The 25,727-nt window shown below is 40.0% G+C and overlaps 1 protein-coding gene across 3 annotated transcripts; it reads right to left on the reverse strand.

Moving 5' to 3' along the window:
* Nucleotides 1-3,608: 3,608 nt before the first annotated feature.
* rgl3a (ral guanine nucleotide dissociation stimulator-like 3a) lies at nt 3,609-25,289 on the reverse strand. Of its 3 annotated transcripts, XM_015008675.2 has the most exons (17): nt 24,368-25,289; nt 23,284-23,549; nt 16,981-17,270; nt 13,561-13,605; nt 13,273-13,442; nt 12,906-13,057; nt 12,497-12,808; nt 12,308-12,411; nt 12,143-12,227; nt 8,131-8,217; nt 8,014-8,046; nt 7,613-7,734; nt 7,435-7,530; nt 7,222-7,333; nt 6,864-7,148; nt 5,973-6,087; nt 3,609-5,675 (listed from the first exon to the last, which is right to left on the reverse strand). In XM_015008675.2, exons 2-17 carry the CDS (start codon nt 23,473-23,475, stop codon nt 5,521-5,523), a joined length of 2,355 nt encoding a protein of 784 aa, XP_014864161.2. In that variant the 5' UTR covers nt 23,476-23,549; nt 24,368-25,289; the 3' UTR covers nt 3,609-5,520. The 3 variants fall into 3 exon arrangements, with proteins under 3 accessions (XP_014864161.2, XP_087869376.1, XP_014864162.2); XM_088013250.1 differs by having other exon boundaries at nt 23,284-25,289; XM_015008676.2 differs by lacking the exons at nt 23,284-23,549; nt 24,368-25,289 and adding an exon at nt 18,575-19,327.
* Between the last annotated feature and the right edge of the window lie 438 nt (nt 25,290-25,727).

The raw sequence follows: 25,727 nt of genomic DNA on the forward strand, positions 1-25,727 counted from the left end.
ATCCCAGCGGAAGTGAAGTTGACCAAATATTAAATTTATTTATTTATTTATTTATTTTTTAGCAAAATAAAGCCATTTCAGAATGAAAAAGGTTTCCCAAATTGAGCAAGTTTCCAAGATTTTTGGGGTTTTATTTTGTGAAATAATAATAATAAAAAAAAACCTTACACATATGTATGTAAATTACAACATTGCAGACTGATGAGTAATTTTCTACATTTGGGGATTTGATTGAAATACATTACAAAGCTTGAAACATTACATCTGACAGACCCTGTAGTTGATGTAGTTTATACTGGCTGTATCCATACTGGACAGTCTTCATATTCACTTTTTTCGTGGTATATGTACAGGTTTTTATGCGATAGACGATCACATTTGTAGAGTTAGTTTTCAGCCACAGGTAGCGTTTTACATTAGACAAAACGTTCAGCTCCTTTCAGATGTTTACTCTTTGTTGAGGGACCTGAAAATGGGATTTCTCATGGTTTTCTTCGCCCCACTCTTCTGTAACCCACCCCTCTCCCAAAAAAAAAAATTAAAAAACAGATCTGTGGAGCACATAATCAATAGTCGTCCTGTTAAAATGTCCTCCCACCTGAGCTGTGGATCTCTGCAGCTCTGCCAGAGTTACTCTCCTCTTGGCCGCTTCTCTAAACGAACACTGTGTTCTTCATGATGCTGTTTGTCCTCTAACACAAATGTCTTCACAAGACATCTGGATTATTACTGTAATTAAGTAACACATAGAATTTATTCAGGGGTAACAGAGTGAAGAATGTGAAAACCGAGCATCACATTCCCTCTGGTTTAGATTTGTGCGCCACTTTGAGTTCAGCTGGCTAATTGAAAATGCCACTAAAACTCACCGGTTTGTTTTTTGCCAACAGGCCTGCGGGATGGGAATATTCACGGGTTCGCAGAGTGAACGATGCTGTTATTTCATCTGAACGATGTTGGCATTCCTGGAGCTCCGCAGCCTGACAAACAACATGTTTGCCGCTGAGATAACCTGCTGTTGTTCCCGGTGGTTATTAAGTGGATTAACCCTTTTAGATTAGTCTCGGCCACTTCTCCCATCTGTCCACTTGAGCACCCCAGATATGGTTCTGCACGAGCACCGAGGGGATCACACACACACACACACACACACGCACACACACTACACAGCAACAGAGGCTTTCTGGGCAGCCTCGTGTTTACATAAGGAACTCCTTTTCCATCTCACTCGCCGTTCATACGGCCCGAGCGTGATCAACACGCACAGATCTGACCGCTTTATTCCATCCACAAGTGTTACGGCAGCCATAGAAAAATACATCAGGACTGTAAACGGTTAATGATTTAAACCTCAGCTGAGAACAGTTTACATGCAGCTCATAAACACTGTCGACACATTAAGGTTGAGCGAGTGGCTCTGGGCTCTTTGATCGCAGCTGTTCCTCTGCGGGGACTTTAGATTAAACGGGTTTTATGCCCCGCGTACATTTCTGGTGATGCGTTTTATTTGTCTTACGCAACCGTCTCATCAGAAGTAACCAAACGTACGGAGGGAGAACAAACGTTGTTTAAAAAGCAGCTCCAAAAGACAAAAGTGTGTTAAGAAAAGGAGAATTTCTTTGCAGTTTGCAGGGTAGGAAAGTTGACACGGATCCAACTAAATGACGCTGAGTTCAAATGAATTATTCAGCTTTGTTCTCTCTTTTGGTGTCTACATGTAAATGTCACTTTTTAGCCAATTAAACAAACTCTTTTCATATTGGTCAGATTAAATGCAGTTAGCCCAAATGTTTATCAAAATATAATATTTTCTCTCCATAAATGACACCATGTGGAGTTTCCTGATGTGAATGACCTTTGTTTCATGCATTTTGCGTCACTTTTGCAGAAAGAAAAGGAATTTGATTCTACGTTACTTTTTAAACCAGCAATGTGTGGTAAGACTAAATAGATAATTAAGTGTACAAGTAATGGAACAAATTTCACAGGTAGTAGTTTGGAAAACTTGGTGCAACCTGCACACACAATCAAAAACTTGCACAAGGCTTCAAAAAAAATAAAACATAATTAATTATGCTGCTGATATTAAACACATTTATCTGTAAATGTTTACCAGTGAAGCTAAGACAAGCCTGATTAGATGGATGTTCACAACAAATAAATAACATTTTATGCATTTAGTTAATCACATAAATGTAAAACTGATATAATTTGGTAAATAACAAAAGTTGCCAGTCCTGTTTCTTTAAAGGAATTTAAAGCAAAAAAAAAAAAAGGCAGAAAGAAACTACGTTTTTATGCTCCCAGATGAAGCCGTAACCGAGACAGAAACAAGATCCTAAACATGGAAATAAAGAGTTTTAACAGCAACAGAACTGGCTGGACAGGTTTTCTTTCTGTAACGTGGGGCCTCACAGAGTCGTGGGCTCCCTCTGGACTCACAACTTCATGTTAGCTCTTGTTTATTTATGCTGAACATGCAAACAATATGTTCTTACACAGATACTTTTATATAATAAAAGAAGGGCAAGTAAGAGAGTGTAGAAAAAGATCTGATTTCTGCACTATGCTGTGTTGTGAACAGTATTTTATGTCAAATGTACATCAAGTACACTTTTACAAAGTAATTGTATATTTCTTGGATCATGTGTGTGTGATATTTCTATTTGTACAGTACATTATTCTAACTACTGTAGTTATTGTTAAGCTTGTTGTTTTTACATATCGTTTTAACGCTTTAATAACTTTTCATGTGACCCTTTATATCTGATCCTGCTGTTAGACTTGATTTTCTCCTTTGCAGTAAACATCGTCCCTCTCTTTCAATACAAGATGATTATTTTACTTAGATAATATTAACTAGAAAAATCTAATCAACAAAGAATCTGTAACTGAAAACAAACATTCACTACATTTTATGGAAATGCTTTTTAAATTGCTTTTTTTGTCTGAACTTCTCTTTTTTTATATATAGGTCGGGTCCATAAACAAAACAAAACTTTTTCCTAACGCTGCATGGTTTTAAAGCAAACATGCAATTATAATTTATACAACCCCTAAATTATAATTTACCTATTTTAAATAAATATTTTATTTTCTCATAAACAGTCTTACACGGAAGATGGGGGAAAAAAAGAAGAAAGAGGAGGAGGAGCTCACTTTAGGAATAAACAAACCAGAATGCGATCTTTGTGTTGGATCTGTCGCCATCTAGCGGTCAGATATAAGAGTTTAATGCCGTTTCGAGATTCAACAGTAAAGATTTAACAGTAAATTCGCTAACTTTTGAGCTAATTATTCCTTACAGTAATTTTTCTGAATAATCTGTTAAGTGCTGATAGAAACCCTTGGAAACTGTAACTCTTTAAACAAGAAACAAAGAGGATAAATAAACTAAACATTAATTCTTAGCCAAAATGAATAACATATATTTTTGAACGGTTTCACCAGATCTGTAAGGTCACCTGAGGAGGGACAGGAAACATGATCATCTGTAAGATTTGAAGAACTTTTGGCTGGAAAGCTAAACAATGAAAGTGATTTTAAATGCGCTTCAACCAAATATCAAGGTGTGCGCACCCGATGTCACAAATATGAAAAACAAAGCGTAAAACTGTAGACTTGCTTTATTAGTGAATATATAATACTAAATATATACATCATGTACTTGGATTAAACAAAAATATAACATCTCTTAAAAAAATAATAAAAACATGTTTATAAAGTGACAATACAAGTAAGTCAAATGCATGAACATAATACTGGCACAACGAATGGAGGAACAAGTCGTCGATTTCTTCTTTGCTGCACATTTCAGCTCTTTAGTCGTCAAAGCTTCGGCCGAACGTCTTCAGACCGCAGCAGCTTTTCGAACTCGGGTCACATGCAGAAACACGTCCTCTTACATACGAGAGCCTTCCTTCAGATCGGAAATGGCAAAGCAGCTGAGGGTCACACTGCGTCCTTCAAATGACCAGCAGCTTCTTACATCACTGAATCAGCAAAAAAAAAAGTATATAGAAAAAGATTTCAACAAAACAATTACACAATGCAAACTAGGTTAGAGAGCAAAACCACTTGAAATCTGCAGGATGTTCCTTCATTTGATCACTACAGAAAAAAAACAAACTTTCTTCATTTAAACTGAAACAAACATGGGCGAAGCTTATGAGAACTGAAGTAAATCAAGGTTTTATGCCAGATTTAGGCACAAACATCGAAAACCAAACTCCTCCATATATTAACCCAGGTGTTCGTTAGACCCTACACATGACGGGAATCTTTTAGCAACAAACCTACATGCGCTCGATAAACCGCTGCAGTCTGACTGAAACCTACAGCTTGGAAGGCCGAGACACATTTACAAAATTCAAATCAACGTAAAAATCCTTCATAACTCCAGTTTTGCTTTAAAAAGGACCAGAGTAGCTGTTACTGGGGAAATCTTTCCGCTTTCTGTACCTCATCAGTACAGGTCAGATCGTAACAGGACAAAAACGAGCTCAAACATTTTCTCACAGAAACTCTCACACACTATTTTTTGTCTAGTTTCTAGTGCAAATGTCTTAGTACACTTTAAAAGAAAAATTTAAACTTTTCAGTAAGATATAAAAGAGTTTGTTTTAATTCTTTAACATTAATTTAAAAAAAGTACTATTTTCACTGGGAAATTATTTTAGTTATAACATGGGGACATTTTCTTGTTATAAGTGAAATAATCTACCAGTGGCACCAGTATTGTCTCATCCATATTAAGGAATTATTGATTTAAAACAAGCTTCTGTATCTTGCTGAAGTTACTTGTTGATTAGTTTTTGTCTTACTTCAAGTGGACTAATATATTTGCACTAGAAACTAGACCAAAAAAAAAAACTTGATATTTTTGTGCTTTTGCAGCACATTGTGCCGCCATTTCTCTGACACATGAATACTGAAGTGTGTTAAATAATTTAAACAGTTAAAATTACATTTAGGTTGTATAAAATATTACAATTTTCATCTAGAAGATGTGTGCATGTTCATGAGCGACTCTCAGGACAATGTCTCTGTATGCAAGGAGTGTTTTAAATATAAAAACATGCTCTGGTTTTACATTTGATCTGTGCGAACTCGGTGAAAGTCAGCAGCTCTTGTTACGCTTTCAGATTATCTGGGTGAAGCAAAAATGCTTCTGTAGTCATTCAGGAGTTTCCACTGATGAGTCAATGCTGAAGATTTCCTCCAGCTGGGGATTCAGATCCAACTATCGTCCAATAACCTACACTACTGTGGTAGATGGAGAAATCCTGGATGAGCATCTGGACTGTTCTGGTGTCATCTCTCCTCTCACAGAGCAGGGTTTCGTTCGCTCTGCTGGTAAAGTGAGAGCTGCTCCGAGTTAATCTTCAGTCAGACACACCGACGGTCTTTGTGGCGATGAACAGAAATGAGGAGGAGCCTCAGGTGCGTCTTGGTGCTTCCGATGCCGACGAGGCGATGCGCTCAGTCAGTAAGTATTCGGCCTGTGCAGAAGCTTGTCGTTCATTTGGCGTGCCGGCCCCTGGGCCGAGCGCCGGGGCTGGAGAAGGAGCCAAACTGTTTCCCGTGGCTCCTCCAGCGCTGCCGCAGCACAAAGTCGTAGTTGGCCGAGGTGCACATGGCGTAGAAGACGTTGGCGTTGTCGGGAATGTGAAGCTCTGAGGAAAACAAATCACACGTGAGGAGTTGCTGGGCGTGTTCTGTGCCGTCTAGATCGGACTCAGAAAATCTTTACCGTTTTTTTTTTTTTTTTTGGCAGCAAGAAAGTTTTGAACAAGACTTTTGTTTTTCTTCTATTTAATTCAATTAAAACAATACTTTTCATACAAGCAGTTTAACAGTTTAGAAGGGAACAGTGGTCCGATAGGAACCAAAACCGCAATACCTGTAATATTAATCATGATCTAAGCAGACATATTTTAGCTATCTAGACAGATTGAAGTGCAGACGTTTACCTCTTCCGTGGTTGAGCAGCTGGTAGAGGCCGAAGTCGCTGTTCCTGAAATCCTCCATGTTGTGTTTCTCTAGAGCTCTCTGGATCACCTGAGGCGTGTGGTCCTGACTGGTCAGCTGCACGGAAAACGGGAAGATTTCTCCAATGTAGTTACTGGATTCAAAACTCAATCCTGACATTAGCTTAATTATCTTAATGTCTAATTTTCAACTACAGAATGAATAAATTAGGAACGCATGATGTATCTACACTAATATGTTGGCTGGTGCTAGTTACTTTTCAACATATCAATATCAGTCTGGGTTGATATCAATGACCAACATTATTTCAATCTTGCCGTTTGGTTTTGGAGTGAAGGAGGTTGGTCATGAGATTGATGCAGCAAAGAATTGTGGGAAGTTTAACTGAAGCAGAGAGGCAGTTTCTATTTTAGGGCGCTGAAAGATTAGTGAAATATATATGTAAAGTCTGCAAATATCAGAAACTGCAGCAATATTAATATCGGATATCAACATCGGCCCAAATTTGTACATTGGTGCATTCCGAAAATATTGCAATTATTTTTAAATATTGTTTTTAATGTACAATATTACATTGTCCACTACTATTACAAGAACAGTAATAAACTTCATTTCATTCTTAATTTGTTATTCATACAGAAAAATTTACAGAAATAAAAAAGTTAATTATTCCTTTTTCCTTTATTTTCTTCAAGCTGCTCAACAATAAATTAATAATACTTTTTAAGTAATTTTAAACAATTTTATTTCATTACTTTGAAGTAAATTATAAATCGAGTGGTCCTTGCAACCATAACAGAATAAAAGCAAGAATAGATTTTTTTTTTTTTTTTTTTGACTGAAGCAGAGCTCCAGTAGTTTGGCCAACGTACCAGGATGCTCTTGTAGACGTTTCCGTTGCTGACGCACTCCACCGTGACCCTGATGATGCACGAGTCTGCGATCTGTTTGTTGTAGAGGGGCAGCACGGCCTGAGGAGAGCAGGTGGACTGCGATGAAGAAGAAGACGACGACGATGATGATTCTGGGCTGAGCGTCAGAGAAGAAGAGGAGAGGTCAGGCTGCGAGGAGCAGCAGGACGAGCTGGAGAGGCTCGGTGAGGACGAGGAAGACATGGAGAAGTCCTCTGCTACGTTGTGGAGCGAGCCTGGGAGAGACTGGGGCCAAGGGAGAAAACGTTGAGTTTAATGGAGTCCAAGCAGGAGTCTGGACACTTTGGGGCTCTTTTACCTTCAGCTTGAGCCTGAAGGGTAAAGGCTGAGGCGTGGAGAGGTCCTCCAGGTCTGAACCACTGGACCCAGACGACGACACGCTGATCTGATCCGAATGTGATGTTCGCAACCTGCACATAAAAAACAAACAATAAAAAAGTTACTCTAAAAAAAAAACTGACAGCAACCTGTAGCTCGTTTGAGTTTTGACAGCTGATCTTTCAAAACTTACGTAGCGAGCTTATTGGCCAGCAGGCGGCGGCTCCAAGAGTTGGGAGAGTTGGGGCAGGGGTCAACAGGAGGCTCCAAGTCCCGAGACCGCTCGTAGCTACGGAAACAAGAAGACAATATGAGACATGGCAGGGTTTGGTGAAACCTTCGTCAAAACCGTGTGGTTTTCCTGGCTTTACCTCTCCTGCTCCGTGAGGGGAGTGTGAGCCTGGAGCCAGGCTGTGAGGTCAGAGTTCACCGAGAGGCTGTAGTGGGAGCAGAAAGCCTGCAGCTGTCGGATCTGAGAGAGGATCTCGTACTCCTAAAGGAAGCAAAGTTCAAAAACACTGAATAATCCATGAAACATATAAAACTGATGATAATAAATCACATTCTGCACACGTCATAAAAAGCCAGAGGTATCCACACTCAAAGTCTGCAGACCCTGAAGCTCTTTTTAGTCAATTTTAATTGAAAATATAAATGAAAAGTTTTACTATTATAGATCCATTCTCTTAAAGCAGGAGTGCTGCGAACCACAATGCTTTCAGCTCGTTCAATCAGATATTCCTATGAAGCGCCACTAGGGGGCAGAACTTACCCGTCTCCGTTTCTCAAAGTTGATGAGATTCCCCTGTAAAAAAAAAAATAACCAAAGTTATAATGGGACCAGACAGCTCTGAATTGGACCATAAAGAAGAGCAGGTAAAGAACCCACCTCCACAGTGTCGGACAGCGCCGTGTCCAACATGGTGAGGACCGTCAGGTACGTCCCCAGGTACGGCACCACGCCACAGCTGAAGCTCTGAGGGGGAAAACAAACACCAAGCATGAAGCACATAGAAAAAAAAAAAAAAAAAAAACACTAGAAATATAAAATATTCTGACCTGAGGTTTTCATTTCTTCATAAAATAAAAGTATTTTAAACTTGCTACTCTGTCTGAAACATTGAATATGATGCGAAACATTTTCCACAACCACCAGCCTGCAATCATTTTTTAATTCCTTTATCTTTCTGCTGAACTTGTAAACATTTTCTATTTTCAAGCACAAAAAGAGGAGGAAGGATCAGCTAAAACACCAAATCAGCTAAAGGGAAGTGGATCTGATGATTCAGGGAGACAATTAAGGACTTTATGTCACACGTTTCTCTACCAGCTGACACATTTATTCCATCTCAGTGGTCAGAACTAAAATTTGGGAAGTGAAAGGCGATTTCAGAGCAAATCGCGGGGTTTCCTTTCACCACGGGTCTAGACGCAGTCATGATTTACAGCTACGCGCGGCGCTGCTTTCACCATGGCTCCTCTCTCGCAGAGAGAGGACAGGAGCCGTGTCAACGCTCGTGAATCAAAGCGAGGCGACAACAAACAAGTGGACGCGTTATATAACCGTTTCCTGCAGGGCTGAGTGGAGCTGGGGATGTGGGAGGGCACAACATGACCAGTTTAGCTTCAGCCATTGTGCAACATTAGAGGGCTGGTTTTATAAAAACTGGAGTATCCGACTGCAAGAGTCACTAAACACACATCCTTATCGGCTGTTGCTCACAGTAACAAAAGAAAAGGTGAAACGTTATCCAAAGTGTGAAACACCTTGAGCAATAAAAAAAAAGTCCACCTGGCAACCAAACAGATATTATGTTTTGAAGAAAGCTGCAGGTTCAGAGAAATGTCCGCTCGCTCTGCTTTACGCAGGCTTTGTTTGGCGTTAAATAAAACATGCAGGAGCTAGACATTTACTTGTTGCAATCCCAGATTCAGCATCGGCACCGAGACGGTAAATGAAACTCCTCAAGTCAGAGCAGTTTCACCCAATTCCTTCCTGTTGTGCTGCTTCCAGACTGGACTGGTTCTACTGGAAGTTTCTTTGCTTTGAACTGGATATTTCCAGTCACAGTTGGCCCACGGGGTTTCTATAGATGAATACGCCGAGGTGTAAAAACCTCTGGGATTTTCATTGAGACTATTTTTAATCAAAATTAAAAATAACCTGGAAATACATTGAACATAAGCACTCAATCATAAGAGCTATATTATTTCAAAGCATCCCAGCATAAAATAAATCTTAAGACAGTGGTTATTTTTTAAATTGAAAAGACAGAAAAAAACAAAAACAAAAAAACACCTTTATGATGAAGAGGTGTTTAAAACCAAAGCAAATGTATGCTGCTTCCCTGAAAACAGAGATGTTATAAAAGACAACATCACTTTCTAAAAATGAGTCTGTTTTTATTCAAATATAGTAATAAAATTGCCCTCAGATGCTTTTTTTTAGTCTTTCACAGATTATCTTTAGAGGAAAGTAGAGCAAACTGAGGTTACAGACTGAAGTGCAGACTACATCCTGCAGAGTTTTGCTCTAGTAAATGCTTGACCAGCAAAACAAACTATGCAAAAAAAAAACTATTTTTGGATGAAGATGAGAAGGTGAGGTAGTTACTTTACACATATATATATATATATATATATATATATATATATATATATATATATATATACATATTAGAGGTGTGCCGATCGATCGGTCACCGATCATAATCGGGCCAATTTTCGTGAAAAAGTGCATGATCGGTGATCGGCGATCATTGTCTCTTTTACCGATACCGATCACCTGCTTCTCATTTCCCAGCCTGCCTGTGCAGCTGGTCTCCTCTTTCCTTCACTCTGCGCAAACGCGCAACAACAAATCTTAAGCGATGTGGAACTATAACGCACTGAGTGAATGGGGAGGTTTGCGTGTTGGCGGAAAATTGAAGCAGGTCAAAATGCATCAACACAACGAAGCTAATACGACATAAAAACAATGCCATACTTGACGGGGTTTGGCTACATCGAGGCTCACTGCAGTAAAAAAGACATACGGAGGATCAGATAGCAGGTAAAGCAGCGCACAGCTAAAAACACTCACCCGGATTAGCATGACGGTCAGAAAGCTAAACAAATAACCCGCAAAAATATTTAAGTCTTCGAGCTGCGATGTAAGACGCTGGTTCTGCTCTCGCTGTTGAACCCCCGCTACGCTACAGATAGCAATATTTCGTGACTCTCACACCGAACCTCTGCTTAAAGCTGCAGCATCTAACTTAAAAAAATACATTTTACATACATATTAAAACTTTCGCTGTCCTAACACGAGACAAATAATCTCTGAAAAAATAATCGATCTCCTCCCTGTCCTGCATAATTACTCCGCTCAGTCAGAAACAGCCAATCAGAGCTAGCAGTAATCAGCTAGCCGCCATGCTAACAGGAAGTTTTCATTCAGTAACTCTGGATTGTTTATTGTAATGGATCCTGTATTTGCCTTTGAATGTTAAGTTTTATACTTGAACTTTTTGGCAATGTTGAGAGGTTTTATGCCTTCATATGTTTTCAGTCTGTTAAAGATAGCACTACCAATAGCAGTACAATTTGCACAATGCCTGTTTTGTTTAGTTTTCTTCTTGGAAAAAGTTATTAAAAACAAGTTTTTGTCTAAATTAAGGTGAATTCATGGTTCCTTTTTCCACATAATGTAACCGGTAGTGTTTATGATAAAAAATAAATAAATAATAATTATGTGATCGGTATCGGTGATCGGTATCGGTGTATCGGCCATCATGGGTGATCGGTATCGGTATCGGCAGGAAAAAACCTGATCGGCACATCTCTAATACATATACATATATATCTTTAAGATTTTACTAGAGAGCCACCAAGAAATCTACTGGTGGCCGATCCGAGACCAGCGCCAGACTGAACTGATAACACTCTTCAGAGTAGATGTTGTTACTGAGGGAAAGAAATGCAAAAGTCGGACATTTTCAGCATCAGTGAGACGATTAAAATGAAATCAGAGTGAGCACAGATTTAAGAAGCTATTAAAAAGGAAACCGTTTTCTACAACACATGGCCGCGGTTCATTCAGGCTGCACAAGGCCGAGAAGGTAACATTTTCAACTTGTAACAGGAAAGCTGGAAGTATTACAGCAAAGTTGCTCCATTTTATCAGGCATCAACCTGGATTTTTAAATACTTCAGTCTTTTGGAAACCTCCCAGTTAAGGAAAAGATCTACATTCCCAACAGGATGAGCATAGAGACTTCTCGCTTTTGATGCCAGCTGTGCTAAAATTGAAAATCGCTAATAAAAGATGCAAAAGGCTGCTTAAAATGCTGTATTACGGCAACCACTCAACCAACTCAAGATATAAATCATTGACTTTTCACAACGGGGTCGCTAGAATAAAATCTTTTCAGTGTTATTTTTGTCTTTTCTTTCATTTTGACACTTAAAAAATAAATCAGAGTCAACCAAAATCTTTGCAAAAACCAAAACCCAGATGTCAGAAATCAGCATGAAATTGTGATCAGTGAAGCTGATTGGTTGTATTTCCTCTTGTTCAAGTGAAGAAAATGGGCAACGAACTCAAACGCCTTACAAATTCAGCTGTGGTGCTCTGTAGCAAACTAAATCCTCGGCAGGAATCGTTTCTCTTTACATGGCCAGAATCGGGACTTTCTGCTCCAGTTACTTGCAAACACAAGCAGTTTTACTTCGTCAGAGAAGTTTATGCCAGGTTACTAGAGTGCGACTTTTCAGTGGTTGTCATAATTGTCAGATAAGGGTTTTCTGATAAATGAAACTTCAGGGGAAAAGGGATCTATAACAGATTCATTCTTCCTTTTTGTTTCCTTTTTGTTTCAATCCAAGTTTCTTACATGTAGGAGGACGAAAAACATGTTTACCTCGACTAGAATCTCTCCGTTTGTGAAGACGCAGTTCTCGTCGGGAAACGTCTCACACAGGTGATCAAAGACGGTCGTGCTTTCCCTAAAAGAAATGTTCAATTCATAGGTCAGTCCAGATTCTCGGAGTCATAATCCTGAAGCTTTCTGAAAACACCAGCACACCTGCTCACGGCGGCCCAGGTCCTCTTAAGGCGGTGCACGGCGTTGGACTGCAGGGCGGACAGGATGGCTTTCAAAGACGAGAAGTTCTTCAGCTGTCTGCATTCCTGCGGAGAAACAACGCTGCTCACTCTGCGGGTCAACGTAAACGGTTTGTTGTTGAACTTTGCGGCGATTTGTCTGGATCCTGACCTGTGCGATGGCGATCCACCACTCGATGACGCGCGCCCTGTGAACCGGACTGGCGTGCGAGCCGCTAGGCGAGCCGGGAGCCGAAGACGTGTGCAGAAAGGTGGAGGTCGAGGACGGGGACAAGACGGGGGAGGAAGTGTATGGGCTGGGTGAGGATGGGCAGAGGAGGGAAGTGATGACACGGTTGGTCACTGCGTTGAACTGGGAAATGGTGGCTCGGACCGTCGGCGCCAGATTGCGGTTTTCCTTCTTGTCGCGCTGCGACCAGATGCAGCCCAGGCAGTGGAACGGCTCCACTTTGACAAACAGCTCCTGCAGGATTGGCGGGGACATTAAGGAGAAGTCGTAAGAGATGAGTCCATCAGCTAAACTCCACCAAAGACTGCGGATTTGTGCGCATGTTACATACGGCGTCCAATCTGGTGAGCTGCTCCGCTACTTCTCTAACTGGGAAGTCCAGGAAGTTGTGTTTGTCTAGTTTAGAGGACATTTCTCCTCCATCGCCGAGACTGCAGCGCTGCAGGGACACGCTGAGCTGTTCTGACACGGAGCGGCTGCAATCTGTCAAAACACAACGTGAATGAGAGAAATGAATGATCAGCAGATCGCTGCAGGGCCTCGCAGAACCTACTCCTTAGCCTTGTCTGGATTTTGTCGCTTTGCAACCACAAACCTCTGTGTATTTATTAGGATTTTGTGAGATAGATCGACACAAAGTTGAGCTGAACGTGAAGTGCAAAGACTGATTGTTTCTTTTTTTTGTTGCATGCCACTACCTTGTTCCTGGAATCTTTTGAGCAAAGCCTCAGCAGTCTGAAGCAAACGTCTGAAGCAGAGTCGATGGCGTAGGCGGACACACAGCAGCCTCAGGGCCTGGTACTGAGGCGGCTCCTGGAAGTCGGCGCTGTGTTCCTCCAACCACAGCCGGACCACCGGGAGAGCGGGACTGAAGAGCAGCAGAGGGAGGAAGAAAACACGTAAAGCTTAGAAATTAAGTCACGGCTGCTTGTTTTGTGCAGGTGAAGCTCTGATGTTGAGGCCATGATAGCTGGGACTGAACTCACCTGTGCAGAGTGACTGCGTTGTCCAAGTTGGTAAGCGCTTCGTCTCTAAAGGGAAAGGGAAACGGTACCACTTATCAGCTGGACTATAAATCAACACATCATCAGATAAAAGAAAAGAGAAGAAAAAAAACCACATAGCAGCTAAGTGGTGACAGAAATCATCCTGTAAACAACGGAGACTGCTCCAGCTGAACGGCCAGACTGTCCATCCTGTGGAAATGTCCTGCAACACTCCACCGTCCCCACAGAGACGTTGGCCTTGGCAAAGAGAGCAAACAGAGACCCGTCTTCCTCTGGGATTTATAACCCAGCCGTAAAACATTGGTGCGGTAAAACTAACGTTTCGCTCCGCGTTGTCTGCTTCGCAGAAACCGAGCTGCAGTTTTACAACAAGAGCCTGATGTTTATGGCATCGATATGTAATTGAAAACGATTTAAAAACCGACAGACGTGGAGCAACGCTCACGTCGCTGATAAATTATGGCTTATGGGAAACTACAGCATAGTATTTGGTGGCAATCAGACAATCACAAACACTCACATGATGAACTTTGCTGTCTTATTGATGTTTTTCAACCATTATCTTTCATACAGACTCAAATTACACAACTAATATTTGGACAAGAACCCCTTAGTAAGTTGCTTAATCAAATTCTTGGCCACATTTTGGAGGGGGTTGGTTTACTTTTCTTCTTAAAAGATCTAGTGGAGCTCAATAAAACGCAATAGTTCACAAGCTTTGAGCAGATGTTTATTACAAACTTTCTTCAAAAGGTTTGAGGTCAGGGACGTTTCAGGTTCGGACTCTGGTGGACGAACCATGCGAGAAAGAGACGCCTCCTGTTCCTTGAACCACTCCATCACAATTACAGACGTCACCTTGGAATATAACCTGGTCATTTACTCAGGTAGTCGGCTGACCTCATCATGGACCCGACCTACAACAGGAACCCTAGATCACAGCACAGGCTTGTACAGCCCTGAGTTCTGTTATTTCTCCTTTGTTTGCTTTCACCAAACATTTTAATGACCACCAGTCACAATTTTTTTTAGGATTCTCCACTTCACTTCCAGTTTTTAATAAAGCCTTGCTCAGTTTTTAACCAAATTTTAGCAGATCCTGCAACTCATTAAAGGATTTTTTTCTGTTTGATGCCAACTTTTTGAGCCTTCTTAACACATACTTGGTTAGATAATTTGAAAGAAAACTGTGCATGAGGCAATTACCCAGTATAAGGATCTGACCCATTTATAACCCAGTTAGATCCAAGCGACAACCTTTTTGCACCAAAACCACAATGGATGTTTGTTTAGGATCATCCTCTCACTGAAACACCAACCAAATGTCTGAAATGAAATCCAACCGAGCATAATCTATCATAATCCATAAGATGTAGGAAGACCAGTGAAGCTGGTTTCAAAAGACCACGACTGACCTAGAAAGACACGCCTGACCTACAATGGTCAGGTGTGTCATTAAGCACAAATGACTGAGAATTTAAAACCCAAGACCACTGGACCCATTGTCAAGCATGGCAGTAGCTGCATCATGATGAGGGCCCATTTCACCGCCTATGCTTTGAAAAAAAATTATAAAAACCAGGTTCCACGACTAAATTCTTAAACTTAACTTCTATCAGCAGCTAGACTGCTGAAATTTGAACAAAGTTGTTTAGCAACTCCAAAAAAAAAAAACAGTGTAAATCCATCTTTAAGAGTTCACAATTATAATAAAATTGACACCAAACATGAGTAAGCAGCAGAGTTGTATAATCTAATGACAGAAATGGAACATCCTGCATTGAATCCTGTTGGGATGACACCTTTTCCAGTTTGCCCCGACCTCCTCGTCCACTGAAGCTTACAGGAAGCCTGCCGCCACCAGCACAGCTCCAATGAGGGCGGCTGTCTGACGAATAACAAATCCATCAGCGCGCCAATTAAAGCAAGCAGCTGTTTAAAGCCGTGAGGCAGCGTAATGAAGGCCTTTTAGGAGTCGCTTCAGGACAAAATATGCTGAAACGTACGACGCTCTTTCTAAGACATTCCAGCAGAGAAAGAGAAAAAATAAATAAAAAATCAAACCAGGTATGCCGCTGGGCGTGGAGGGTGTAGTCGTGAAGCGCTCACAATGCAACAAAGCTCAGGAAGCTTTGTTTACCTCGTGACGATAAAAGCTGCCTTAGAAACCAGCAGAGATTTGTTCCTAGAGCAGCTGACGGGACGCGAGGAAGCTGTTAAAGCTGCTGTCCGTGTTGAAAACTGATACGTGCGTCTGGCAGGTCGTAAACCCTTCTGACGCAGACGGCGCGCTAACGTTTGACGGCAGCGACGACCTTCCTAAAAATTAGGACAAGCTGGGAAAAATAAATCGGTGTCAGAAAAGTTTGAAAGCAAATACAGCGAACATCTCTGCGTCACGGCTCCAGGCGAGAGGAGGTCCTGTTATGGCACGACTTTTTTTTTTAGAATTGTAAATTCATGGGGAATCTTTTGAAATAAAACATAATTCACCAGATGGAAACACCAAGAGATCTTACTGATTTTATTCCTGGTTAAAATATGAAATATTAAAATCCAAGATCGATTTATATATTAAGAAGCCTTAAAAAAAAGTATTAAAGGATACAAAGGAAAGAAAAACACAAGGCACAATTAAGGAAGAGCCCAATTAAAGAAGGAAAGACTGGACACCAGGAAGGAAAGGAGGATGCAAGAAAAGAAGGGCACAAGCGAGGAAGGGCGGTACAAGACATGGGAGGCATCGGAGTGTGCAACACTGCATCGTTTATTGTTGTCAATAAATTTCAATTAATGACATTAAAACAAAACTGACAGTATTTTACAGCACTCTTAGTCTTGTCTCTATAATTTATTCCACAAATATTGGCGAATTTGAAAATATTGAATGCAACTAGTAGGGTGTTTAAACCCTGGTGAGATGAAATTCTAACTCTATATCACCCTCCTCTAAGAGATATTATTCAAGAAAATAAGAATAAAAGGAAGAAAAAAATGATAAAAGCAGCAAAGAACGTAACAATGGAGGAACAGAAGAAAGCGAAGGTGGAAGGCTGAACGACCTTTGAACAATCGAGTTGGGGAATAAAGCCTTAAGCTGATTGTTTTATTTTTCTTTTCTTTTCTTCATCAGTATGCTAGAAAAATACTCTGATCAAATTTCATGCTTTTCCAGACAGCTTACGAATAAATTGTTATTCACAAACAATGTAGGTTTGCAGAAAATGTCAAGCTATTGTTTTCTCCTTCCCTCCTGCACGCCGAATGTTTTCTGTTAAACAGATCAGTCTAAATCAAGCAGCAACAATGAGCTCATATGGCGGCCGGGAGAGCGGCTGACTGGGCCCTCATGACTTCCGTTAGCGCCCGCCTCAGTTCAGCGAAAGCCCACAGGCTCACCTCTGAAACAGCAGCTCGATGAAGGCGCTGGTGGAGGTGAAGGCCCGGTACATGGAGAGGAACACCCGGATGAAGTCGGGCTCCCGGTGCTCCGCGTCCAGCAGGTGGGACACCAGGCGCTCCAAGGTGGCGGCCTTCAGCCTGCGAACCTTCACCGTGTGGTACTGGACGCAGCCGAAGGCCGGCGAGAGGTCAGGGGAGTCCGAGCCCGGCGGGGCGGGCTCCCTTCGAAGGGTGATCCCGAAAATGGCCCCGTCCTCCTCCTCCTCGCCCCACTCCTGCACCGGTTCCTGCAGCAAAGCAAAAAAAATAAATAAAAAATTGAGTCAACACAAACACTGAGGGAAAATTTGCACAAAAAAAAAAACTTTCCATAAACGTGCAGCTGCTTTAGAGTTGTACTCGGAACTGGATACGGGTGAAACTGTACATGGATGATTTTCATTCTTAACATTTCTTGACGCAGCTTTTAAGTGCTACGAGAGGACAGGAAGTAACCGGTGACTCAGCAGCTCATTGACGCCGCTTGTGTTTTTAAAAACACAGAGACCGTTAGATTCCCCATGTTAGGATCTGCTCATTTCCTCTGAATCGGTTCAATTAAACGGGGCACTGCATCAGGCTCTGTCTCACCTTACACCAACCACATGGACTGGACATTTTATCACAATATTTTATCGAATGCATTGAAATTAAGTATTTCAGAATTCTCCACAGGCTTTTTGACAATAAATCTCCAAATGCATATTGTCAGGAGCCTTGCACAAACTGTACTTCATTACATCCGTTACACTAAATGTATAAAGAAGGTTAAACAGGACCAAAATTAAAACTTTGGAACAAAATGCAAAGCCGTCATTCACTGCACATTGCATTATTCTCTCAACATGGCAGGATTATGCTGTGGGGATGCATTGAGGTGGAACCCCTAAAAAAAAGACAATAAGCTTTAAGTGACTGTAGAAAATATCTACTTTATGTTGATTAATTGCATAAAAATTCACAGAAAATGTACTGAAGTGATTCTGTGGCTGCAATGTGAGGCTCCACATGATCTTTTTCAAAGTTGAGGCTAAAACTGTTGCAATGCGGCAAATTGAGTCCTTTTTTCTTGTCTTTTTGCTATTTTAGATTGGTGATTTTAAAACACATCTACACACAATCTCCAATGAGACAAGTTGATATCTATATGTTCCCCAATTATCAATAATATACATAATCAGGTAATATTTTCTAACAAATATTGACTAAATAAAACGTAAGGCTGACCATAAAATGAAATAATTCAACTCACAACAAAAAGCTTTAATGGCTTCGTATGAGCACTGGTTGGCAGCATGTCGCTGTACATGAGGTCTTATTTTGGCACACATGTAACAGAGAAGCAAAGTATGCAACAAGTTGCAACCAGAGCGCAAAGCACGGCGGTGCAGTGATTTATAACCCTGTTAAGTTAATGCAAGCGTTTGTCAGCACGTCAACAGAAACACTCAGGTTCACACGAAGCGACATGCGCACCACGAAAAACAACATAAAAAAAACCACAATTAATATTCCTGGTTTGGGTCAAACAGCTAAAGTTAAATTTACATACCATCGATAACTGCCATTTTCCCATGTTTTGACAGGAGATGCGGTGAATAAATCCTTCTTAGTTTTACTCCTGAATCTCGACGTAAACTGCGGGTAGTTAGGGATAGAGCCGCTTTACTCGACTTTGAAGTAAACTTAAAACATCCATCTTATCAAAACTAACAAAAAATAAATCAACGGGTTCAACTCTTCGTAAAGCAGTGGGATACTGAGGAGGAAGAAGTCTGACACAACGTTTTGTACGAGGTGGGCGGAGCCAGGAAGCAGGTGTGGGCGGGGTCAGTGCAGGCTGACCAATGAGCGGTTAGGAGCAGATGGCAGCAGGTGTGCTGATGTTGACACTGAAGATACTGGCATTGTTTGGAGGACTATTATTATACTGATAGCAAACTGGTAATAGTAGTTGAAGTACCAGGAATAACGGTGTAATTCCCCTCAATTGTTGAAACGTCAGTTTTAAATAAGGAATAAAGCAAAACCTATCAATTCATTCAACTTTTAAAATAAAGGGAAAACCTATTTTACTGTTGTATAACATACTGTTCAGTAGATACTCCATGCTCAAAAACAAAACAAAAAAATAAAAAGCTCTGGAAAAAAACAGGAGAACTGCAAGAAGAACCACATATTTGAAGAAAAATAAGAGAAAAAAGCAGCTTTGGTTCTGCCAGTGGTCACTCAGACTTGTGACCCCAACATCAGGAAAGGGGATGTGATGACAGAGCTTGGTCCAGAACAGTGCAGTCCTCAGTAAAACCATTGAGCTTGAAGGCCAAGTAGAGAGATTTTATCACATGTAAAATCACAGGTTTCAACTTGAATATGTGAAAATCTTCATTAAAAACAGAAAAGAAATTAACTCAACAACTTTTTCGTTTCACGCATTTATTGTCTTCCATTTTCAACTTACAAACTATGTAATTTATATTAGAATTCACTAAACTAAATTAGAACCTGATATTGTTTTTTAAATGGGACAAACATTTTTTTAAATAAAAACTAAAAGCAGGGCAGAAGGGAGCTCAGAATGGAGTCAAGACTTTTCTGCAATAAAGTCAGTCGGTTTAGGTGAGTCTGGCATGCGGTGATGAGGACACGTTCTAGGCGTGAACTAAAACTTACTGAAAATTAGGACAAAATAAGAATTGTCATACACTCTGTGCATCCACAGCAATTACTATATTAAACATTTGATTGCATAAAATTCAGCAACTATGTTGTGATGTGAATTCCCCACTTCCCCAAGTCTTACAGTGAAAACTAGAAGCAAAACAAAGTACGACTTCCTTTATGAAAAATATTCTTACACATTCTCTACTTCCACATTTTATTCCATTTACTAAAAAAGAAACCAATAGCAAAAAATGCTTACTCTAACTCTAGCTTACGGGATGTCTGCTGGACATAAGCACAGCGTCATCCTCCTGCTGAGATATATAGATACTTATCCTGTCACTGAAAATGGGAAGTGTGGCGATTAACTTTGTTTACAAGCTAAAATCATTCAGCTGGGTTTCTATGATGCATCTGGCGGACTGTAAATCATGCGCGTAGATTTTACAACAGCGGTGACAAACACTCTCATTGGTTTGCTGTATTCTTATTGATTACGTATCGATTCTGTTCGTTGAATTGTCTTTGGATCAGTCATTAAACTTTCAACTTTCCAAGAATTAAAAGAACTTTCATTGTTTTCATGCTAAGATAATAAATAGTCATTTAAACCCAGGAGCAAAACCTAAAGAAACAAAATATAAGACAGATTTTAAACTTTAAAGTCATTTAAAACATTAAGGCTTGTTATTTATTCCATAGTAAGCAACTTCAAACCGTATCCCAGAAGTGACAGATTTCGTTTAGTCTTGTGTTTTGTGAATTTGTCCAGCTGTCCCTTTTATTTTGTATAAAGTGTTAATTTTAATTTCACCAACCGCTGGTAGAGAGTTTAGACTGCAGTTGACATGTTTTATGTTAGAAAGTTATTCATTCATACATGCATTTTATTAGCCTTTTACTTTTATTTTACCATCAACACCTTTGTTTTAAAAAATCATTTCCCATAGAGATCTTAGTTTCACTTGTTAATTTTTGAAAACTTAAAAGTAAAAAAAAAAAAAAAAAACATCAACATGCAAGTAGAAAGCTAAATAATACTGACATTTGATGACTGAGTCAAAAAGCAAAAGTAAAAACAATATCACCTTAAAAAAATATTTGACTCAAAACTGGACCTACAACTTTTGGTCCAGGTACTTAATGTATTATTTATGTCTAACAATCAGGAGAGAGATGATTCATAGAAAGAAATAAAAGATAAATGATAATTAATCAAATGCATCAAAGAAGTTGACTGTGGGCCAGCAGTCAGGTGAGAAAGAAAGCTAATAAAAATAGAAAGATGCCAAGCAGAGTCTTGTTGACATTCCTGCCTGTCACCTTAAGAGGTCAAGACAAAGTACCACGTCAAACAGGTCGGTTCTGATTCTAAAAATACTCGTATGACACACCACGGACAGCATCATGGGAAAACTTGAAGATTTAGTGCCTTTTATTACATTGTAAACACTTGCGTCACAGATTTGTGGACGTACTCGTGATAAAAGCAAATCTCTGTACAGCATCAGCAGAACTTTAATCGGGGTCAGGGTTCCGGTGCTCATTAAGTCAAAAGATGAATAACGAGCGTTTTGTTTGTCTAATGAGTTTCTGTCTCTCACGTTTCTCTAGCCTCAGCGATTCACAAAGGCCAAACAAAAGAGTGGCAGGAGAGACATCAATTAGTTCAAATTAGACACATGAAGGGTTGATGTGGTGGGGGGCCAAGAAGCCGGAGCACGACTGCGGGAAAAACATCAAACTCTTTCCGTCTCTGCTTGATGACCTGGACTGTTTGTTTCTGAAGAATAACTTTTCAAAAACCAAAGAAATGTTGACCGATTTCAGAGAGAAGCCTTGTCAGTAGAACAACACAAGCTATCCCCACTGAGCCAAACTCTCCTCTCATCATTTTTACCGTCTGCTCTCAGGTACATGCCAAGAAAGTGCAGTACCAAAAAATAACAATGTTCCTTTGTCCCTGTTAGTGTCAGAGTCGTCAATAATTTCACCTCATAGGATCGACTGCAGTAGTACATGTTTAAATCCTGGTCGTGTCATAAATGTGCTGGTTATTTTTTTGTATTTAATTTTTTTTCTTCATTATAACATTCATCTCGAAGCCAAACTGGTTAAAGTTTTCTAACTAATAATAATAATAATGTATGTATATTTATATTTATTATTTTTTTAAATCAGTATTTCCTTCAGCTAAAACAAAACAGCAATCTACCTTTCCTGGAAAATCTTCTACATTGTGTTTCCTTATTCGTTTCCTGAAACTATATGAAGTGATGAAACAATGGAAGTCCCATGACAAAAAGAAGAAAGAATTTGCATTACAAATCGTCTGTTCCTTGTGATAACCCAGGATAAAATCAAAAACTTTTTTATTCTATTTTATGTTAAACTTGTAAAGAACATTTATTACACTTTTCTTTCACCTTGTCTAATTTTTACATTTGGTACAAAATATAAAAACTGGCAGTCTTTTTGGTACAAAACTTTATTTGTACCAACTACACATCAGTTCAGACATTTCATTTACAGTAATTTTTCCTTCTAGTCTAGTCAGACTCTACTGAAAGGAAATATGACTATGCCTCCAATAACGCTACACAATATGAGGAAAAGTTAAAAGAGATACTATTGCAAGTAAGTCACATTTTCTAGACCCAACTAGTCCAGAGTATCATGCCTGGAAAACCTCTACCGAGAGGCAACCTTCTTATATTCCCAAACTGGAGCCTTTAGATGTTGAGGAACAACAACCATGGCCTCAAGGATCCGTCTCCAATTTCCAGCTGGTTCACCCTTCAGCGGTGCACGCTAAAGCTCAATCCTTAAAGTTGCCAACCTTTAAGAATCACATTATCTGCTAAAAATCAGTGATGAAATCCTGAGGTTCCCAAACAATCCTTTCTCCTTTCCACCAGATCCCCTCCATGAAGAGCTCCAGGTGCAGCCTTGGCAGAAGCCAACCTACACTGGGAACAAGTTGGCTTTTTGTGGACACCGCTCTTGGATTTGGCATAAATGGACCTAATTACCATTTAAAGCTCCCCTGCTGTCCAGTACTCCAGCTATACTTCCTCAAAAATAACTTTAAGCTTTCTCCAAGTCCACAAAACATACAACCAAACTCATGACCCCTTCAGTCTGTCCACAGCGGTAAAGATCTCGGTCACTGATCCTTCTGGATAAGAAGTCCAGTTATTGGTACGTCACTTTGTCCCTTGCCAGCGGCACAAACTGGTGTTTCTATGAAGTCCAGAAAGGCAAGAACCAGTCAAGTTTTAATAACCAGGTTCTTAAATAATGACATAAGGTGCATTCACATCAGCCTTGCTCAGTCCGTTTTAACTGAACTCCGGTCCGTTTGTCTAGAAACGGTCTGGTTCGTTTGGGGAGATGTGAATGTATAATTGAGATCTGATCCGGATCGTAAAGGCGAACTCTTGTCCACCTAAAAACCGAGGTCTCAACTGCAGGTTAGGGGAGAAGATGTGTTGATACTTTGCCTTTATTGAACTATTCCCCATCCAAAAGCATCCAAGTCAAGAAGCCAGCCATAATGCTCCGTTTTCAAAGGAGACCATCTTTATCCAGCCTTACCTCATGTTGTCCCTCCGTGTCCAGCAGCTGGAAGCTCCTGAGCCACACTCCGGGCTCCGTGTCCATGTGGATGCCCCCGCAGTGATTGGACCTGAGCCACAGCAGCCTCTTCATCCAGCCCACCCTGCTGAGGCTTCGCTGATGACCACAGGCTTCATCATCGCCTCTGCACAAAGGAAGAGTGGTCCTCATTTCCCGGTTTGAGTCGGTCACGCTCACAGGCCCACACACCTCTCATGAGAGATCTCTCACACCTGCTGCCTCATCTGTGTTTGGGAGGAAAGCGTGAAAACGGGTGTACTCATTTTATTTCAGCCAGTCAGAGTGATTAGAGTCTGCAGGTATTTAAAAACAGCCACATATTTAACTATGATCTGCTCTTAGGTGGAAAACATATAAGTGAATGAGCCAATGTCTGAAATGTCAGCCTAAAATCATAGGAACCCATCACTGCTCACCAACCAGAGAGCCATTTTATATTATATCACTTATAACAAGGCAGTTTTGCCTGGTTATGCAAGTGAAATAATCTCCCAATGGAACTAGTACTTCTTCATCAATATTAAGGATTTATTTACTTAAAATAAGCTCCTACATTTTGCTAAAAGGTTACTTGTAAGTTAGTTTTGTCTTATATCAAGTGTGTTAAGATATCTGCACTAGAAACTAGACCAAACATACTTGGTAAGATTTTGTGGATTTTGCGGCATATCAGAGTAAATTTGAATCTAAATAAAAATAAATGAATGCCTGAAACATGTCAATAAAGCATCTGTATAAAGTTCCCTTTTTCAAAATGTAAACAAATAAACTACCTTTTTAACTATATTCTAATTTATACATTAGGTTATATTCTGTTTTTGTGCAATTACAAAAACAGTGTAAGTAATGGCCACTTAATACAAGCTCTTGAGTACTACGGCAGTCATCAAAAATCATTTTCAGTACCAGCTATTGCAGATATAATGCATAAATAACATTGAGGTCTTTCATAAGGTTCATAATTACAAAAAAAAAAAAAAATAAATCTGAGCACAAAAGATGGCAGCTACAGAAAAACACAGAAAACATGCATTTACTTAACTCTATCCCAGTTCCTTTTGCTTGTCTGTCCACGTTCGGGGCTCCGTGTCTCCAGCCACAGCATTCACGCAGAAATGAAGGCGTGGAGGAGGAGAACCTGGCATTTATCTCTGAGGGCTGATTGTTCTCTGAGTCAGTGGGTGGATGATGCCCTGCGCATGAGTCTGTGCTTAAAGGCCTCCTCTTTGTTTAGCTGCAGCCTACTGTGTTATGTGTAAAATTGCTGTTTTATAAAATCAAATCATTCCGGCTCAATGCTCTGCTCATGGAAACAATGCACAAACTCGCTGCCCCGATTTTCACTTCAGTCATGCGAAAAAAAAAAAAAAAGGCACGAGACTGTAAGTACGACGATTCTTTCAATGAGGGAATGCGCAAAAAGAAAAAAAAAATATTAGAAATACTTTTGTTTTACTCTGAATAGAGTCGAAAACAGCGGCATCGTGGTTTTAAATAATGTTTCACCTGGCGCAGTGACGGACAGGTGCGTCTCGATGACAACTCACTCAGTCAGAGCTTTTAGGCTGAAACCCGAACAGACATGTCTAGAAACCTGTTTGCGGGCCATTTTGATGAAGCAGCACACACACACACACACACACACACACACACACGCGCGCACCACGTTTCAAACAGTGCGACTGGAAGGTCGGGAACTCTTCCTACCACTGATTGGCTGATGAGAAACAGCACGAGGTCACACGTAACCTTCACCGTGGATGGACACCCCTGTCAAAGATGTGATTGTTTTGGATAACAGGTGTATCTCAATACATGAGAATATCATCAAAACCTTTATTTTAGGAATTTAGTTTAAAACGTGAAACCTAAAAAAAAAAACTTTATTCGCTAAGGTCTGCAAATAATGAAAAGTCAAAGTCTACTTTCTCAGAAATTAATAATATTACGTAGGACCAATCATTAAAAAAAAAAAAACAATACTTAAGGTCTACGCCATATTGGTAATACTGACGAGGCGCAAAGTCTTTGTCCAAGCAAGAAGGAAAACCTGTAGCAGAGAAAGCAACGTTTGGGGAAGATTAATTTTTTAATCAAAATTACTGTGATAATTTATCCTTTACTGATATCCTCGTTTATTTATATGCACTTGCAGTGGCGGAACTGCACATTATTCAGGTGGATGCGAAAACATAAATCGCCCCCCGGGGCGACACTTTAAGTCAAATATTTTGAATATTTAATTTAGTTTTTTTTAAGGTTCAATCTTTGTTTTTTTCTCATTAGTGTAAAAAGCGACATAATTAAACAAATAAATTCATAATTTATTAAATAAATATTTACATATGATCATTTAAATAATATTGGAACAATAATACATTTAAATTTATAATTAAATTACA

The sequence above is a fragment of the Poecilia mexicana genome, unplaced genomic scaffold (assembly GCF_051168715.1).
Source record: "Poecilia mexicana isolate PSO_F unplaced genomic scaffold, ASM5116871v1 scaffold_1, whole genome shotgun sequence".
NCBI classification, from domain to species: domain Eukaryota; kingdom Metazoa; phylum Chordata; class Actinopteri; order Cyprinodontiformes; family Poeciliidae; genus Poecilia; species Poecilia mexicana.

Coding starts and splice junctions, on each gene's coding strand:
- rgl3a (XM_015008675.2), bottom strand. CDS start 23,475: ATGAGGACCACTCTTCCTTTGTGCAGAGGCGATGATGAAGCCTGTGGT. Junction 13,606..16,980: donor ATCGAGCTGCTGTTTCAGAG/GTGAGCCTGTGG, acceptor CTTTCCCTTTAG/AGACGAAGCGCTTACCAACT. Junction 7,735..8,013: donor ACTTTGAGAAACGGAGACGG/GTAAGTTCTGCC, acceptor TGCTTCCTTTAG/GAGTACGAGATCCTCTCTCA.